The sequence below is a fragment of the Mya arenaria genome, chromosome 9 (genome assembly GCF_026914265.1).
Source record: "Mya arenaria isolate MELC-2E11 chromosome 9, ASM2691426v1".
NCBI lineage: Eukaryota > Metazoa > Mollusca > Bivalvia > Myida > Myidae > Mya > Mya arenaria.
In genome coordinates, this window is record NC_069130.1 from 20,012,066 (window position 1) to 20,032,906 (window position 20,841).

The 20,841-nt window shown below is 38.1% G+C and overlaps 1 protein-coding gene across 1 annotated transcript in view; it reads right to left on the reverse strand.

Annotated features, from left to right (window-relative positions):
* LOC128245836 (titin-like) overlaps window positions 1-18,355 on the reverse strand; it is a 43,801-nt gene extending 25,446 nt beyond the window's left edge. The window contains exons 1-11 of the mRNA XM_052964061.1: window positions 18,153-18,355; window positions 17,794-17,869; window positions 16,266-16,376; window positions 15,886-16,034; window positions 14,082-14,203; window positions 8,611-8,714; window positions 7,270-7,417; window positions 4,220-4,278; window positions 3,477-3,607; window positions 1,243-1,934; window positions 592-607 (exon numbers count right to left, since the gene is read on the reverse strand). Coding sequence (XP_052820021.1) covers window positions 592-607; window positions 1,243-1,934; window positions 3,477-3,607; window positions 4,220-4,278; window positions 7,270-7,417; window positions 8,611-8,714; window positions 14,082-14,203; window positions 15,886-16,034; window positions 16,266-16,376; window positions 17,794-17,869; window positions 18,153-18,355 — 1,811 coding nt within the window. The remainder of the gene's footprint in view (window positions 1-591; window positions 608-1,242; window positions 1,935-3,476; window positions 3,608-4,219; window positions 4,279-7,269; window positions 7,418-8,610; window positions 8,715-14,081; window positions 14,204-15,885; window positions 16,035-16,265; window positions 16,377-17,793; window positions 17,870-18,152) is intronic.
* Window positions 18,356-20,841: the final 2,486 nt, after the last annotated feature.

Consider the following 20,841-nt stretch of genomic DNA (forward strand, 5'->3'; position numbering starts at 1 on the left):
TGACATTAAGCATTGGGTACCTGTCTGTCCTGCAATGATCCGACAAAAGTGACACAGTCCTGTGTGTGCTCAAATGTTATATGTTATACATTATCAAACAACATTGACAGCTATCGTCTGTCAAATGAACAATATTCTGGCAGATTTTACACGCTTATTGCTATCTGAGGAATAACATGACGTTTTTATACGAGCTATGTTCACATCATTGCCTCTGCCATGGCTGCTAAGCTGCCTGTGTCGTCCAATATAAGTCAGCGCGACAGGAAGCCGTGAGATAGTCTGTGACTGCTGGTAGCTTGGTCAACACTTGACTGTTGTGTGGGCCTGAGACGTAAGCTGAGAGAAGGGTTATTGGCTGAGAATGACTAGCAGTGAACCAACGTTACACAGACTCTAAACACTTCTGCAAGGTTAGTTAAAGTGTCGTGTACTCTTACGTTGTATGGGAACGAAACACGCTGTGTTTCCCTTTATGTAATGCAGTGAGGTTTTCAAATGATTAAAACTGATCGGACAAAAAATATTTCATTTATACAGACAGTTTTATTTTATTAAATAATGGTAATTTTCATCTGAAGTAACTCATACTTCTGTAGAATTTTGTCTTTACACAAGAAACTTAGATATGTAGAAATTGCAGGAGTTGTCATCGTTACTGAAATACGAATTTTATTTTTTTATCGGCGGTAAGAAACATTTCTTTCTGTATTTTTTGTCTTGGTAAAACCCGGGTATGTTAATAATGCTAGGGTCGCTAACACATGAAGCTACTGAAATCAGAATTTCAAAATAAAAATGCTACTGTTTGATCATAATTGTTTCAATGTTAGTTTCTGTATTAATGAGTAAAATTAAGATTGTATCCATATAAATCATTCGTTCATAAATCGTTCTGTTCTGTTCTGTTCCGATATGGGCTTCGTATATATTTTCAATTGAATCGCCGCCAAAGTTATTCATTTTCATAAATTAATGGAATTTTTGTATACCTCTCTTGACTTATAAGGGAACAACTTCGACTGTTTAAATATAATTCGTTAATTTTTCATAGTCTTTAGCTGTAATAATGGAACGAATTCTAATACCCTTGGTTGGTATTCAGTGATATCTCTGTATTTTACATATTTTATTTACCAAAGAGTACTATAATACTTTATTACGAAATTTAAGATGGAGATTAATAATTATCTACACAAATGGGTACCAAATGCACTTGGGTTTTTTCACAGCGCTTCTTACATGGGAAGCGGGAACCAACTTTCCAAGCGTGTCTAAATTGCACTTGAACAAAATGCACGGGGTCGGTTGTTTCCCAGCGCTTCTTACATGGGAAGCGGGAACCAACTTTCCAAGCGTGTCTAAATTGCACTTGAACAAAATGCACGGGGTCGGTTGTTTCCCAGCGCTTCTTACATGGGAAGCGGGAACCAACTTTCCAAGCGTGTCTAAATTGCACTTGAACAAAATGCACGGGGTCGGTTGTTTCCCAGCGCTTCTTACACAGGAAGCGGGAACCAACTTTCCAAGCGTGTCTAAATTGCACTTGAACAAAATGCACGGGGTCGGTTGTTTCCCAGCGCTTCTTACACAGGAAGCGGGAACCAACTTTCCAAGCGTGTCTAAATTGCACTTGAACAAAATGCACGGGGTCGGTTGTTTCCCAGCGCTTCTTACACAGGAAGCGGGAACCAACTTTCCAAGCGTGTCTAAATTGCACGTGAACGAAATGCACGGGGTCGGTTGTTTCCCAGCGCTTCTTACATAGGAAGCAGGAACCAACTTTCCAAGCGTGTCTTAATTGCACGTGAACGAAATGCACGGGGTCGGTTGTTTCCCAGCTCTTCTTACAAAGGAAGCGGGAACCAACTTTCCAATCGTGTCTAAATTGCACGTGAACGAAATGCACGGGGTCGTTTTTTTTCCCAGCGCTTCTTACAAAGGAAGCGGGAACCAACTTCCCATGCTTGTCTAAAATGCACGTGAACGAAATGCACGGGGTCGGTCTCTCATAGGAAGCCGGTTAAACTACGTTCGCACATAGACATGTGAAATAGTCACGCAGATATTGTTCAAGTACATACTTCCGCTCTAAGGGTATTAAGTTCTATACATGGTCGGTTAAGAAAGCAACACACTTATGTTTAATTATCTTGCCTTGTCGGCTTTAAATCTATATCATCTCATATTATCTTAAAATACATTTAATCATATTCGCAAGTTGCACAACATCATTTTCTTTAATGTACTAGTGGTCTGTTCCAGACGGTGTTTATTTCATGAACCTCATGTTTAACGAGCTCCTTATGGCTGCACCAGATTTGCACTCGCACGCAACAAGGAAGTTGTTTCATTAATTCTTAAACAATGATTTATAGGGTTTGTGAACAGAAATATATCAACTGTACGCTTTCTTTTATTGTTTTGTGTAAGAAAAGGAATGATTAAATAGGAAATACGGACTGATTTTTAGTATTCCTTGTTTTCTTTGTTTCCTAGGTAAAGGTATTGGTCAGGGATGGGCAAAAGAATTGTTGATGAAACTTTATATGCATGCGTATAATTATTGTGTTTCTTATAATATTAAACGTGTTACCACCCCGGACCGATATTGTCACCTATGGTTCAGGTATGAGACCCCACAGATCATCCGATGAAAAAAAACTATTATTTTCCGTTTGTCTTAAAGTGACACTCTTATTCAAAATTAGTACATGCACATGTATAACAAACATAACTTTTGAGTGATTAACCTTTAACTACTTACTAAATAATGCATTTATGGAAAATATTAAAATTGATAAAAAGATTGTAACCGTGTATTTAATAGCTGAAAACGCACAAATGTTAAATTATTGGTGAATGCTAAAAGATTAACTGTGATCTACTATAGTCTCATAAGGTAGATATACCTTGTTTTCTGCACATTTCTTTCTAATTAAACTTGGTATCCTTTACAAAGTCCATTTTTGTCGACGTGTATCCATCCTTTTTGGTACATCAAAACATTTGCAATAATTTTATATAAATTTTATTTGGGAGTAAGAGTGCATCTTTAAAGTAAGAAACATTCATTTCTATGAAGAGAATCAATCCGTTCAGATATATACTATTTACCAGGTGTTTGGAGTGAAGTTTCACCAAATAATATTGATGGAGCTTGGTGTTTAAACCGTTATTTTATTCGTATCTATTGGTTTATATGTCTTGTGAAGAAAAATAATGATCCAATTACTTCACTGAAAATAATTGGGAAGCAAACAAATGAACTCTGGTGATCAAAATGGACGGAAATACGATGATAAGACATCTTAGAAATGGAATGAAATGTTACAAACCGTTGAGAGAAAAGCAACAATGCAAAATAAAAAGAGTGTATATTCTTATTGTAAGTAAAAAGAAGTCGGTGGATATTTTCAAAACGAGGTTTCAGAAAAGAGGTGGGGAATGGGGAAAGGGGTGCATGCCCAACTCACCGGGGTACAGTATCTTCTATAGTACTATAAGTCGTGTGACGTGACCCTGTGACGTCACGAGACCTACTGACGTCACGGGCACTTTTTGTCGTCTGCTTTACACGTGCGCCCCGTACGGGCGATCTAGTTTTCTACAGGTGTGAAGGAAGTAGTAAATGACTAATAAGCATGGTAATCATAAGCTCTGTTAATTGATGTATCAGTAATGTTTTTGTTTTTTAAAATTCTGCAATTGCAATGAAAAGTATATGCGAAGCTATTTAAAACCTGCCCAGCAAACACAATTAAAATAGTAAAAGAAACTGAACTCTGTAAATAACAAGCTGCAAGCCCACGTCACACAATCTATATTCTACTTGAAAATAATAATATTTATATAAACATTTACTCATTTTCTGCAACAATGCGTACTTTTAAAACTTTAAAAGCAAAAACTGTTATTAAAGTAAAAAAAAAACCTTGACATTCTTTATAACGCAGCTGCAAGCTCCAATCAAACTAATTATATACTGGAAAATCATAACAAAGAATATACTCTATTTCTGCAACAAAGCGTAATTGTATCGGAAGAGATACAGTTTTACAGATGTATTGAACAGTATATTATTCCATTGTTTGTTTTAGTAAAAAGATATTTGTAAGACCGAAAAAGCACACATCCAACCGTCTAGAGGCCTTGATGTCCACTGTAACGTGAGACAGCAGAGCTGTAAAGTATACTGATATACGTAATGAAAATGTACCTTTGCTGTTTTGGAGCGTCTGTCAAGCTGGGTTTCTTGTTCTAACGCGTTTCGCAGACCTGAAGATTTCAAGAGATCAAATCACACATCTATGACAATGATTACATCCGCCAATAATTTTTGAAAATATAAGGACATCAAATAATACAGCACTATTATTATTATTATTATTATTATTATTATTATTATTATTATTCTACTTTTTGACCTTACATTTTAAAAGAATTAATGCGCTGGGGTTACAAAATGGGATGTACGGTGTTATTCGGTTAAAAGTAGTGCGAATTAAAAGACCATTATAATTAAATACGTGCATTAGATTGCAACTTTAATAAGAATTTGAAAGCAAGCCGAAGGTTTTAGTGAGAACCAGGGGCAAACAGATAATTATAGATAAATACGCTACAAAATAAAATGTCTTCACTAAAAGACCCTGTCTTAGAATAACTACTACAAATAGTCAAAACGCCCTCAGCCAAATATCGGGTTTCATTTGAATTACCATAACTCTAGCAATACACTTGCAAGATGAAAGCAATGTTCATATAACCTTGTACATATTGGTGTATCAGTAATTGTTTGAAACCAGCTGATCATGTTAAAAAAACATCAACTAACATTACCTAAGGTAATGACAAGCACTTATCGGTTACAGTTTGAAGTCATTCGTAAGATTGTTTGGATTCAATATCGATTGCATGTGAAAAGAATTGTAAATCAGTAAAATCACGCTACAGCATTTCAACAGTCTCAGCGCTTTCATTTTCTTTTGGATTAAGGATGCAAAGGACAGCTCCAACTCCGATTCCAAATATTTTTACAATTTTCTCTACCCCAGGGCTTGGGATTTCGACAAAAAAGCAAATTTTCTAAATCCCCTGAGTTTCTTCACCGATCCTACTAGGATATAAATCTGTTGGTAAGTGCATAAATGACATCCCAATATAGCATCCAGCAACTGTTTTAGGAACGTGATTTCTAGCTTTAAGTACAGTCAGGATACTAGATACTGAGGAACGAAAACGAATGGGTTGAAAGTGTACTTGAGTATAGCAGCAGATAGCGACCTGTCACTTTCACCTCGGTATGTGTCTCATAATGGCGGTATAACACGAAATATCAGGGAAGAAAATGAAGCCACTTTGTTATCGTGACCATTACGGACTGAAACACAACCCTATATGAATAATCACTGAACATAAGTATATGTTGTTTTTGTGTTTAAAAAATCGATTATACTTGTGAATTATGCACCTGTCAATTGTAACCATGCCCCCCCCCCCCCCCGGTCCGGGGGTATACCGGGGATAGCCGGGTGAAAGGGCTGTGTTTTTACTTTCCAGGTGGCCCCGCAGGGCCGGGTGACCGCGGTGGTTTTGTCATAGCGCCAAATTAAGCCGAGATTGGGCCTTATATAGAGTCTCTGGGGTGCGGGGGAATTTGGCCGGGGTTTAACCATCAATTTGTCCCCGAAGGGCGGGGATTTTACCCAGGGTTGGCTGGACCGAAAGTCAAAGTACCGGCTATTCCCCGGACCTGGGGACCGTGGTTACAAATGACTGGTGCATTATGGATGCCTAATGACCCCGTAATATATTCAGAAGCAATTGAGAGCTGTTCTCTGTCGTTTTGGCTACGTTAATAAACATACCCTTATATGACGTATTTGTTAACATTGCTGTTTAAACGTTCACGAGAGTGAAAAAAGAGGTGCATTCTCCATGAGTTTGTGTCATTTGGTAGCATATGTAATATGTCATATGTCATCCAGCTTGGAAACGGATGCACGAAATAAGGACATTCATAAACGTACGAGTTTTGCGTGAGGGTTGTTTGTCATGGTTTATGAATTGATTTTCAGGGGCGTAGCTAGCCCTCTATTCATGTGGATTCATGATTCTGGTGCATTCTGGGCGTTGTGTGGTGTGCTTTATGTAGTACTGGAAAATGGACAGTTTTAGGTTCATGTAGTCACGTACACATACTGCAAATTTGGCAGATTTTTTTGTCAGAATCATGTGGATTCAGCCGCGTACTCGCGTATAGGCAGCTACGCACCTGATTTTGACACTCATGGTGTATGCTCGCTTAGATGTGAGAAAAAAGCAATATTTTGGCCTGAGATTCTTAGTAAGAACGTAAGATATTTGATTTACTTTATAATAAGATTTTGTTTGTATTTGAAACTTAAAACTAGTTACCATTTCCTCTAAACTGACTAAACTTTCAGGTTAGAGAACGAATGTGCACATCATACGGCCACAGCTTTTGTGGCATGGAAACATTGTATAGCAGGCCATTTTACTTCCAAATTTGCAAGTAATGGTCTTTCAAAAAATACCAAATGCGCGTTAAAAGAGCGAAAATTGTTATAACTGCTAGTGTATAGTGGCTTAGAATTAAATAATTAGCTAACATTCAAAATTGAAAAAGGGTTAATTTGAATATGAAGGTCTGATGTCGATTGAACCCCTGTTACTCTACCTCATTTAAGGAAATGGGGAACTGATAACAATGTTAAACTAAGGTCGGGCGAGAGTGGTCAAGTGGTATAGGTATCAGTCTCCTATTCAAGAGAGCGTAGTTTCAAACATGGCTACTCTCGAAAAGAACACCAGTACTGATTTCTACTCTGGAAATGGACTCGAGAGTGATCTAGCATGTATCTGTCCAATCGGAACACCTCGGCCATGTCCTATCTAAAACAACTCCGATTGTTTATGGACGGTTGACGATGTCAGAATTATTTATATTTAACTACGCTGCAAGTAAATCGTGTAGTAATTTCAATTCAGAACTTTACTGTTACGAATATTAATTATTCATGCAATAATATATTTTACTGGAAATCAATTTGAAATTAGTAACACAAATTACATGCCCAAGCAGTACAATGAAATAATAATATAATTAATAATTTTACGAAGTACATGTACTTCTACTAGTGTACCGGCATGCATCCGCGGTTATTTTCGATGGAAAATGACAGAGGTGTTCCAATTTAGATCTGTCTTCCCAAATGAGCTTAATTAAACGGATAACAGTCATACCTTCCTGGTTGTAGTAGTCTACGAAGTCCTTGGACTTGAGTATTGACCCCACATGTCGACTGAAGCCCTGGTATTTGGGCTCGTGTGTTGGTCCAGCAGTCGGCCGGTACCGGTGGATGACTTGAACCTCGCGGAGAGGGAGGTCATGCTGTAAACAGGAAATTTTATCATGTTTTAAGTTTACCTAAAAATAATGCAAATGTTTACCCTGCTTCACACATGAACCGGTATCGTCCAGTTCAATGTCGCCATTTACTCTATGACGTCAATAATTTTGGACCCGGCAAAATGACGCTTAATAATAAATGAAACTTTAGAGTCTTGAAATCAAAAAAGTGTATTTATGAACGAACAGGTGCTTGAATGATTGAACCTCGCAAGGGGTCGGTTAGGAGGGTGGGTTTGAATCAAATCTGGACGCACTTTACTCGAAAAAACAACACATCTGTAGTTGTAGAAGAATAAAAATATCGGTCTTCACTTTCGGTTAAAAATGACAAAACACAAAAATCCAAGAACATCTTACATTAAAAGCTTTTCTCTTTGCTATTAAATAAATAAACCATTGATATTGTATAGATGATACATCGTACTCTTGGGGGAAAAGTTGCTATAATGGTGTCAATTTAATTATGATTATTGAATAATTATGACGATATGGGCGTTATAAATAAGCTCCGCTGTTTATACGCAATTCGTTTCCACGGAGATGATAGATATAATTATCACTATCGCCTGTGGTTAAGAGAAGAAAAGTCAGTAAATGCGATATAGGGATGATTTATATTGAATAGGTGTCTACTTTGGATCAAACACCGGATGTTTATAAAATGAAAATTGTATGCAGATTCTTTATAAACGTAAGTTAACTAAATGTGCATAAATTGTTTTATACAGTGGTTATTTTGCGAGTAATTCAGTGGTCATTTTGGTAATTTTGGAAGTAGTTCAGTGGTTATTTTTCGAGTGATTCACTGGCCATTTTTCGAGTGATTCACTGGCCATTTTTCGAGTGATTCACTGATCATTTTCGAGTGGTTCACTATTCATTTTGCGAGTGATTCACATATCATTTTCGGAATGATTCACTTATCATTTTCTGAGTGAGTCACTGATCATTTTCCGAGTGATCATTTTCAGAGTGATTATCTGATCATTTTCTGAGTGAGTCACTGATCATTTTCCTGTGGTTCACTGGTCATTTTCCAGTGGTTTACTGGTCATTTTCCGGTGGTTCACGGATCATTTTGGAGTGTTTCATTGATCATTTTCCAGTGGTTCAATGGTAATTTTCCAGTGGTTTTCTGGTCATTTTCCAGTGGTTTACTGGTCGTTACTTACGAAAATGCCGTTTGCATAATTGGCGAGCCTGTCATACTCTCTGTGTAGCACCACTCGTCTGCTGGTATCAGAGAGGCGGGGGCTGATCAGCGGACGCCTGTCGTCTGTAATATAACAGAAAAGATGATGTCCACAACCACAAAATGAATTGTTTAGAGTCGCTTGTTTAGAGAAGAAACAGAAATTGGTCACTAACGTCGTTTTTATATAAAACAAAAACTTAATAAGAAAAAAGTATGTCGTCTACAACAGAATATATGTCGTACGTAAAACGGAAGACCTTCTGCAAACAAAAATATATTAGGATGTGTGCATACTTGTTCAGAAACTATGGAGAATGGTTTATATAAATGCATCATCTGCACAATTGAAAATTTGATGCTTGTTGACAGAGTTATATCTGAAAATATGTCGTCTACCTAAACATAACAAACGTGTGCAAACGGAATAAATGTCATCGATATCTGCATTGAGAAAATAATACACAAATACGTTTATGGCGTTTATTAACACAAAATGCGTCTTCTGCTAAACGCAAAGCTACTGTCTGCAAACAGTAATTGCATCTTCACATTTATTATGTTGTTTTTTAAACAGAAAGTATGACAATAATTTGTTTCATAAGAAATTATGTCGTCTAAAAACGTTTATTAGCCAAACAATACCCTTTTAGCATTGTTTAAAGCTGAAAGTGGTTAAAAACTAATACTGTTTGTTGACATTCTCAACCAATTCACCCACGCAGCCAATACCAGACTTTTTACAGACTGATATTTCTCATTGTCCCAGTAAATGTTCTTTTTAGACGTTTCTCCCAATCATTTCAGGCTAAATTACAAATCGTGCCGGCCTATTTTTATGCTATGTCTTGGAAACATCTTCATTCTGTAATAATTTATCCACACATATACGTGGGAAGGTTTGATTAAGGCCATTTTACCATGAAAATCACCACCACCACTACCACTACCACCACAACAGAACAAAAAAACACACCATCATCATTAACACCACTACCACCACAACCAACACCATTATCATTATCACCATCCACCAAAAGTACCTATACAACCACTACCACCATCATCATCATCAGTATTACCATCTTCAACCACTACCACCACTACCACCAAAACCACCATCTTCATCATTATCACTACCACCACCACAACCACCACTTCCACCACCATCATCATTGTTACCATTTTCCACCACAACCACCATCATCAGCATTATCACCATCCACCACCACTACCACCACAACCACCACACCCACCATCATAATCATCATCATCATCAGCAGCAGCAGCAGCAGCAGCAGCATCATCATCATCATCATCATCATCATCATCATCATCATCATCATCATCATCATCATCATCATCATCATCATCAAAAACAACATCATCATCATCATCATAATCATAATCATCACTATCAACTTAAATTTTATCATCATCATCATCATCATCATCATCATCATCATCATCATCATCATCATCATCATCATCATCATAATCAACTTAACTTTCATCATCATCATCATCATCATCATCATCATCATCATCATCATCATCATCACCACCACATCTGGTAGCACGTCCTCATTACCGTTCACTGCTACTTGTCAAACCCTTATGTAATTTTACTTAAAAATAGTTCAGTTGGTGTGACCGATGGTATTAGTTGCCAAAAGTCCCCAGATAATCTTCTTGTGTAAGTTTAATCTCAAAGCTTTTGTCGGCTAATAAAACACGACGGACCAATTCAAAACACGGAATTCCCATTGGAAATGACTGTTTCGTTCATACTTATCGAAGTGTAATTACTGTTAGCATGACTGTCTGAAATGGAGATTTCCTTTAACAGTTTGTTAAAGTTTTTTTTTTAATTGGTCGCAGTGGGAATGATTTAAGTGTCTTTAAGGTCTATAATCCGGGGTGCTATTTTTGTTGCTGTTTTGTTTTATCTATTCCATAGCCTTAAAGTTAAATGAAATGAATGTATACCTTTGAATAGCATTTATTTAATTCATGAAAGGACATTTCACATTGTAATTTGTCACGAACATTTCACAGAAAAGTCAGAGATAAATACAGTTTTATGGAGCACACATGTAAATGTGGAAATGTAACATAACCTTGGTTACACTGTGATAGTTAAAACATATTGTGAAAACTTTATAAAGGAATGCGGAGTGAGCGGATCGAACGAGTCCTTCTGAGTCATTTAGATTGTACACAATATGTTTCTACTGACTTACGCGTTGTCTGCAATAACATTATGACATCATGTCAGTAAAGTTGTAAAACTGCATGTCTAAACCATAAAAGCGAAGTACTTATAAGAAGCCGAGTGGCGGCTCCATTTCATTTTGCACGAACATGCATAATAAAACCACTCTCCAACGGGAGAAATTATTAGTAAAATTATTCAGTAATTCGAAGAGCTTATAGTTCTTGCACGCGATGGGTGTGACAGTATCTAGCTAGAGCTTATAGTTCTTGCACGCGATGGGTGTGACAGTATCTAGCTAGAGCTTATAGTTCTTGCACGCGATGGGTGTGACAGTATCTAGCTAGAGCTTATAGTTCTTGCACGCGATGGGTGTGACAGTATCTAGCCAGAGCTTATAGTTCTTGCACGCGATGGGTGTGACAGTATCTAGCTAGAGCTTATAGTTCTTGCACGCGATGGGTGTGACAGTATCTAGCTAGAGCTTATAGTTCTTGCACGCGATGGGTGTGACAGTATCTAGCTAGAGCTTATAGTTCTTGCACGCGATGGGTGTGACAGTATCTAGCCAGAGCTTATAGTTCTTGCACGCGATGGGTGTGACAGTATCTAGCCAGAGCTTATAGTTCTTGCACGCGATGGGTGTGACAGTATCTAGCTAGAGCTTATAGTTCTTGCACGCGATGGGTGTGACAGTATCTAGCCAGAGCTTATAGTTCTTGCACGCGATGGGTGTGACAGTATCTAGCTAAGGTACCCTTTATAGTTCTTGCACGCGATGGGTGTGACAGTATCTAGCCAGAGCTTATAGTTCTTGCACGCGATGGGTGTGACAGTATCTAGCTAAGGTACCCTTTATAGTTCTTGCACGCGATGGGTGTGACAGTATCTAGCTAGAGCTTATAGTTCTTGCACGCGATGGGTTAGACAGTATCTAGCTAAGGTATCCTTTATAGTTCTTGCACGCGATGGGTGTGACAGTATCTAGCTAGAGCTTATAGTTCTTGCACGCGATGGGTTAGACAGTATCTAGCTAAGGTACCCTTATAGTTCTTGCACGCGATGGGTGTGACAGTATCTAGCTAGAGCTTATAGTTCTTGCACGCGATGGGTGTGACAGTATCTAGCTAAGGTACCCTTTATAGTTCTTGCACGCGATGGGTGTGACAGTATCTAGCCAGAGCTTATAGTTCTTGCACGCGATGGGTGTGACAGTATCTAGCTAAGGTATCTTTTATAGTTCTTGCACGCGATGGGTGTGACAGTATCTAGCTAGAGCTTATAGTTCTTGCACGCGATGGGTGTGACAGTATCTAGCTAGAGCTTATAGTTCTTGCACGCGATGGGTGTGACAGTATCTAGCTAGAGCTTATAGTTCTTGCACGCGATGGGTGTGACAGTATCTAGCTAGAGCTTATAGTTCTTGCACGCGATGGGTGTGACAGTATCTAGCTAAGGTATCTTTTATAGTTCTTGCACGCGATGGGTGTGACAGTATCTAGCTAGAGCTTATAGTTCTTGCACGCGATGGGTGTGACAGTATCTAGCTAAGGTACCCTTTATAGTTCTTGCTCACGTTCATTTAGACTTGGTATCATTACTGTTGTCATTGGCGTTGCGTTAACTATGAAGTTGTTCACTTTTTTTAGTTCAAGGGCTTAAGCAAAAGTTATTTCAGGACATATTTTTCGTATTCTTCAACTTTTGGAAGAGTTTAAAGAACTTGTTCCACTTTTTTTAAACAATTTTGAAAGCGGATGAAATGGGTCGTCCTTGCGATATCACTGGTATGTATAGGTCGGGATATCATTTTAGTCGTGTCTTAATAAGTTAATGCCACTGAAAACTGTCGACACATCGTCTATTTTCATTTAGGCGTCTTTCAAGAAACTACCAACAGAAAAGTATTTGAAAAAAGAGAAAAAATAACGGTGTTTATTTCTGCTTGCAAAAACAATTAAGAATTGAGCGTAAAATATTTATGTATGTCGTGAAGCGGGAACAAATATATCTCATGTTTAATACGTCTTATTGAAAAAAATAATTCCATTGTAGAATGAGTACACAGTGTAACATAATATCAGCATGTGACAACAACCACAACTGATGTCCTCTACTGTTACAGATTAATGAAAAAAACAATATCAGACGCATTTGCAGATGCAATATCCCCGCCCAGGAGTAATTAAGGCGAGTATATATGTCTGTGGTATTTCTCCAGACAGTTCAAAAGTAACGGTTTCAGTATAAAGCCAATCAGATTTATTTCCTAATACTTCGTTTTCTTGAAAAAAGGTGTGTGTGTGTTTTTCTTCAGGGAAATTCCTGTATTGACATTGCTGACATTTTGTCAAGATTACACCTCGCGGTGGTAGAGAATGATTCCAGACGATATCAGTTTAGATGTTGATGATTCTAATATATTTATTGCTGCCACTTTCAAGTCAATGTCTGTAAAATATTGAAAAAAGTGTCCGAGTAAAAGAAACTATAGCTAAAACTACATTCTTCTGGTTTATTTGTATTACTGATCAGCTTTTATTGTCGGAGCCAGTTTTGAATACATCAGAACATCATATACAGTTATCTTCTGAAACACATCGTTATTATATATTACACATTTTCAAAACTGCTGTTATTGCTAGTGCATTTAGAGAGCCCAGTGGCAAGAACGCTAGACTCGCATCGGACCAGACTTGTAGAATTGTTATGAAATTAGGATAATGTATTTCGCCTTCATGACGCCTATCCAACTTTAATGAGTACCACGTATAATCGTTCAGAATATTGTGGTAATAAAAAATTACATACATTTCGCCATTATTGTGTTACCCGACTGCTAAATACTAGTTATAGTCTTAATAAATGTGTGACATGTAATATACACATACACCGGAAAGAAAGTTACAGTGGATCTAGGAATTGCAGTTTTCAACACTGAACTTTGGATGCGTTAGCTCTCGGTCGCTTAATTAAGAACAAGAAAGCTGTAGTTCGTACTGTACTGTGACTATACTTTGTAAACACATCTGAACTTTTTGGATGCGGGTCTTAACCTCTCGCGCTCTTTTTCCATGAACATATTTGTTTTATAAAAACGCTTTCGAGAAGCGGACCATTGCTTAGGAACGTAGAGTTAATGTGTGAACTAGGCGAATAGTGGTTTGCCTGAAAGCTCGCTGCTGAACTCCGATTTTATTATTTTCGCGTTCATGGGCCAAATGGTTTAGACTTACTGTGAATGTCGAGGTGTTCCGACTGTGTGACCTGGGCGTCATCCTGGAAGGGGGTTGGGTCGGACCGCGGATAGCCCCGCCCAGTCTTGTCAGTCCGTCCGTCTGTACGCGTCACTGCAGACCTGGATTGGATGAGGACATACACAGTATGTAAACAGCCACAACTATGTAAAGGTGGGACATAAAACGGCGTACAAATATCAAGTTGACTTACACAACAGTGTCTGTTTCTTACTGAACCTTGTGCGATGTTATAAAACACCAAGAGGTTGTTTGTTTAAATGCCATGGCTGGTATCTTTTATGGCGCACAATGCAGGTTGAGGCAAAACGAAATTAATACATGATCATGTTAAACCCAGTTGACTTAAATGATGAAAAAACAGAAAGGGTGTGGGAGGAAAAGGGCAAACAAATAAACTATAAGAGCTTTTATAAATGGGTTCCTTGAAAAATAACTACGTGGCCACAAATTCTCCAGTTAAAAGTGCCCCTAAACATCGTTAATATGTTTGTTTGTACCTTGATCATTAATGCCAAACAGTATGATGCATTAAAATATAAAATGCAAATACATGTACTCATATTGTGCGCCTTTAAAAACTATTGTTCGGGTAGATTCAGTAAGATTTGGCCTTTTTCAGTTCAAAACATTGTTGTATAGATTTTATACTGAACAACATGAATTCCTTAAATTGCCCATATGAACTTCAACCCAACCGGTTACCCGGTTAGCGCAGTGGTTAGCGCACTGATCGCTTCTCACCAAGGCGAGATCCGAATGTTCGATTCCCGGCCCGGGTGCATGTGAGTTTGTTTTGTGGTCACCAAGCCCGACAAGTGGGTTTTCTCCGCGAACTCCGGTTTCCCCCACAACACAAGACCACACTCTAGCGCAACATCGTGCCAACGAAAGTGATTATTATTATGTTGTAATTAGTTGTTAAGTAAATAAGTTTAAACTAATACGAATACGATAATAAATTTAACGGCGTCATATGTTGACAGAGTATATCAGTATCCAAAAAGTACAGGTTTTCATTGATACCATTGAATAAGAAATGCTATCAATGATAAGTTCACCAGGAAATCAATAGATGCATGGTTATTAATGCGAAATATGTTGACTTGATATTAGAGGTGCTAAAAGGCGGAATTAATTCAGATTTTTATGAACATAATGGGGACTCGAATGTTTAACTTAAGCGCCCAGAGTATCCATTTACATGTATACACAACTTGAAAAGTATTTGCTCTGAGGATTTTAATACTCATCAATTGTTTGAACAAATTATTAACCAATCCTTGATTGCAAATAAACACATCAAAAGATCAAAATATGTGACAGGTACAAATACCTTGGGTCGGCTTGTTTTAACTTTGTCAAACAAAGATGTGTATGTCAAACTATTTACAAATGTAGATCAAACCAATCGTATGTATCGAATAGTTTGTTGGTTGGACAACATTGTAAAACATGCATTCAAATAGCAACTGACCCTAACACCGCCTACATTGATACCATAGAAACGTTATATAAGCTTGCTTAGGTGCGGTGCCTTATATGAGCAAGGATTCGTGTTAATTACAACGTAAAAGGGTAACAGTACTTTTAGCCAATCAATGAAGCTATGAGACCCTGTGTGTTTGGTACGCGTTATTCAAATGTTTTATTGAGCATTCGGTACACAAGAAAGAGGTACGCATTACACATGCGGTATTCGGTACGCAGGTTCTCAAATGCGGTCCATTATTTTACGTATGCAAAAAACAGGAACACACATTTAGTGGTGAGTGTTTCGTACCTAGATTCTCCCCGTCGTTTATCGCTCGGCCCAGGGGAGATCACTCGCCTTGCCGTTCGCCTCTCCCGTTTTGGGCTCATTGAGGATCGAACAAGGCTAGACTTTACCCGCTCTGATGACTTTCGGGTGGACTTGGTTCTCTCTGGAGACTGGGAAACAAATCAAGTTCCAATTAAAACATTATCACGAACGTGTCAAACAAAAAGACAATTAGCCATCATCATCGCCACCATCATCGCCACCACAGCCTACATCACAATTTTCACCATACGCACATATACAGACAGGCAGCGGTATTTAAAGGTTTAAAGAAATAACATATATTGTTTAAAATAACTTCTTGTTTTCTTTCCTTTTAAAAACACCCAAACAATTTATACCTTGACGGAAGTCTTTGGCCTAGCGGCGTCGTCCCTCCGCGCACGTGACTTCCGGTGCTGAGCCTCCAGGGCAGTGGAGTCGAGCACTTTGTACAGAAAGTCGTATTTGTGCTGAAGTATTGGAATAAAGCCTTGTTGCTGAGGAGCTATATGAAAATCTTATTTTAAACTTGCATTAGATATTTTACTGAATTGTAAGTTCGATTGTAAAGGCATATACTACAGCAGATGATATCATTCAAGCAATAGCCCCCTTGCGGTCCTGGTGATTGTTTTATTGATAATTCACCAGAGAAGTTCCCTTATCGATTTGACACAACACGATCGGTTACATTCGTTCATGCAAGGAGATGTCCGTTGGCAGAACCCACACTACACGACCGGTTAACATTGTAACCCTTTTTTCTTTCATTTGAAGTCTGATGTACTTTTCAAACAATAAGTCCGTCTAAAGATTCTCGTAAGATTTAAAAAATCTTCGGGAAAAACGAAATGTCAGATTCATGACGCCGTGCTCAAAGTTGTTCCTCAAAACTTGAAATTGCTTCCAGTGACGCCGTTAACCCGGAGTAAAAAGGAAGTTAAATGCCTAGGTATCACATCACTTCAACGTTTTATCAGACAAACGACTTTGTCGGCGTTGTACTTTTAAGATTTTGAATGGGATATTTTGACTATTACTATCAATTATTATAGGAGTGGACATGCATGCATACACTGAATTTAACGCAACTCAACATCTTTACCCCATCTGACACCACTACCCCGACCAAACCGCATCCCACCTTACACCCCACCCAACCCAACCCCGACCGAACCGCATCCCACCTTACACCCCACCCAACCCAACCCCGACCAAACCGCACCCCACCTTACACACCACCCAACCCAACCCGACCAAACCGCACCCCACCTTACACACCACCCAACCCAAACCCGACCAAACCGCAACCCACCTTACACCCCACTCAACCCAACCCCGACCAAACCGCAACCCACCTTACACCCCACCCAACCAAACCCCGACCAAACCGCACCCCACCTTACACACCACCCAACCCAACCCCTGCTGACATCCCTCCCATCCAATCCAATTGCACCCATACAAACCCACCCACCCACGCCATCCCGCCCCCCACCCTTTGCTTGAGATAAACATGGTGTTCCTCAATCAAATAAGAATATGTGGGTTGTTCTTGATGCTCCCGTGGCTTTATCAATAATCCGTAGACACAAACACTACTAAAATAAGCCTGTTTATTATACAAAAACGGCCTAAGATGGCTCAATTATATTTGACATGACGCTCAATCGGATTAAGACCGCCCTCGAGAATTACCTACTTCGTTTAACAGAACAGAACATAACGATATAATCTTTTAAAACCAAGTATACGTGGATGTGTTCGTCCAGGGTTTTCATGTGCTATTTGTTTGATAGTACATTTTTGCAATTAATATTTATATCAAGATTGTTTGGCGGAAGTTCAATTGTAAAATGAATTAAATAACAACATATTTGTACGTACCATTCTGGGAGTGGTGGTGAAACGACCACGTGGGTCAAACCTGGTTTCCCTGCGTTCCACATTCATGTACATTTCACTGGAAGTAAGATGTAGAACCGTTCATATCGTAAAATATGGAGAGAAAAAATGGACAGTCGTACACTAGGTATTATATGACAATCAGAAAACCTACATGTGATAATACATACTTAGTATTGTAAAATATGGCAAACATACATGCTTTGTGATCATACATATTGGCTTATATGGCAACCAGCAATGCTTTATGACCCTAAAATATGGCAATAAACAATGCTACGTATGAATAAATATTGTAAATTATGGATATCAACAATTCCGAGCGATCGTACATATCGTACATTGAGGCACTCAGCAGTGTTGGGTGATCGCTCATATCGTACATTGAGGCACTCAGCAATGTTGGGTGATCGTACATTGAGGCACTCAGCAATGTTGTGTGATCGTACATATCGTACAGTGTGACACTCAGCAATGTTGGGTGATCGTACATATCGTACAGTGTGACACTCAGCAATGTTGGGTGATCGTACATATCGTACATTGTGGCACTCAGCAATGTTGTGTGATCGTACATATCGTAAAGTGTGGTGTTGTGTGATCATACATATCGTACATTATGGCACTCAGCAATGTTGTGTGATCGTACATATCGTACAGTGTGACACTCAGCAATGTTGGGTGATCGTACATATCGTACAGTGTGGCACTCAGCAATGTTGGGTGATCGTACATATCGTACAGTGTGACACTCAGCAATGTTGGGTGATCGTACATATCGTACAGTGTGACACTCAGCAATGTTGTGTGATCGTACATATATTTAATACATTATGACAATCGGAATGTTGTGTTGCTCATGGCGATCAACTCTATTATATGGCGCTCTATTCTTAATTACACAAGGCACAAATCTCTGCGATGCTTGTGCACTTAATACATGTAAACAGTAATTTGTGATAATGCTGAATTTCCTCTCAGCACGAAAAAAATAAACTCTAATCCAATGTTTGTCCATTAGTTTGAGATTATTTCCCTAAGCAAATAGTTCCAAACCGTGAAGGCACTAATTTTTAAGAATTCTCTTTTTGAAAAGATGTTTGGATTGAAATATGTATTTTTTTCCATTTTGAAAGTACCGGAGTATAAAATTAATGCCTGTTCAATTATTTCTCGTTATTGCACGAATATTGTCCTACTGTAGCTGCCAGGAAACTCATTTGGTGCTAAAAGACGGTCATTTTATTCAAGAAACAGTATTTTCTTCTGCGAAATAATTTGAGTCTGTGAAATATTGCGAGCCCCTGGTAGGCATCCGTTAATGAAAACAAGAATACGTTGAAAATCTCGGCCAGCGTCAGCAATGAGAATTGTCCAGGGGCAGCCTTAACGAATAGATGACACAAATATAAATGATCTGAAGTACATTGTAGTATTAATACAACATATTGACTTGTTTTCCGAAAAAGCCTTCAGCAATAATAAGAAAATTAACCGAGATTTTGTTCCGAAAATTTCTGTAAAGTTGAAGTTAGTCTCTATATAGCGCATACACTGACTCAGTCACAGTCATCTTTTCTCAAGGATTCGCTTTTAAACATAACTGAATCTTAAGTTATGGTAGATACTCATATGTACAGAATTTTGTAGACTCAGACCTGTTGTCTTAAAATTTTCAATAGGGTTACTAACACTTTTCGGCAATCTGTTTTCAATTTAATTGAAATAGAAATTGACCTGAGAGATCTTTAAACAGTTGATATCATAAAAGCAATCATTTTGTTCACATATCACACGAGTATTTTGTTATTGATGTCAGATCCTTTAATACATTTGCTAGTCCCTTAATGATCACACGACGATACTCAACCCGACAAGGATAAGGCCGTACCCCCCCCCCCCCCCCCCCTTCTTGTGGTACGCGATATTCAGGGCTTTTTAAGAAGTACTCGGTACATTAGACAAGGGTACGTCGTAACAGAATATGTCACATACAACATAATTATGGCAGTAGTCGGAACTCAGGCTTCGGTTTGTTCAGTTTTTGTAAAATTATTTTCTGTAATGTTGTCTTGCGTGGACATTTAACACAAATAAATTCCGAAATCGTATGAGCTCAGATAAAAGGTTCGGTTTCACGATACTGATACTGTATGTTGTTTTAGCAAGCATGTTTAAAGTTGCACTCTTACAACAAACTACGATTTACCACAATTAATAAAATTGTTTTGATATACCAAAATAGATGAATAAATGTCGAAAACAATGGTTCTTGTGAAGCATACTGAGTTTCATTTTAAAGAAAGGTGCAGAAAACTGGGTATTTCTACCTTATTAGACTATAGTAGATCACAGTTAATCTTTTAGCATTTAATTATTTAATATTTTTGCGTTTTCAGCTATTAAAAACACGGTAATAATCTTGTTTTCAGAAGTTAATATTGTCCATAAATGTATTATCCAGTAAGTAGGTAAAGGTTTATCACTCAAAAATTATTTTTGTTATGCATTTTATGTACTGATTTTGAATAAGAGTGTAACTTTCAGAAGGGGTTTGCCCCACCCCCTTTCTGTCCTCATAACGTGTCACCCCATTGCCTTTATAAAAGTTTATTCTCGAGTTCTATGTTCGTTTGAACTTTCTTTTAATCACTTCCACGAATGCTGAGCTTGTAATGGAGACGTATTTATTGGATGAAAGGAACATTTATTCACTGCATTTATTCTTTAAGATTCAATAATTGAATAGCTATATTTGGAATCAGATAAGTGCACGTTTTGTGCACTCAGTACGCAATATACATGATGTTTGCCTTATCTCACCTATTAAAATATTCTTTACAGAATTATAATATCTTACACCGAGATATTGACTGAAGCATTAGTCTGAAAGCCGGCGTGGGATTTAAAATGTTTAAACAGCCCGCAACCGGCAATCGTGTTATATAAAATTACACCCAGTTTACATTGCAATTAATACACCTATAATGACGGGACATTGATCTTTAATAGTAGGGTCACATAAACCAT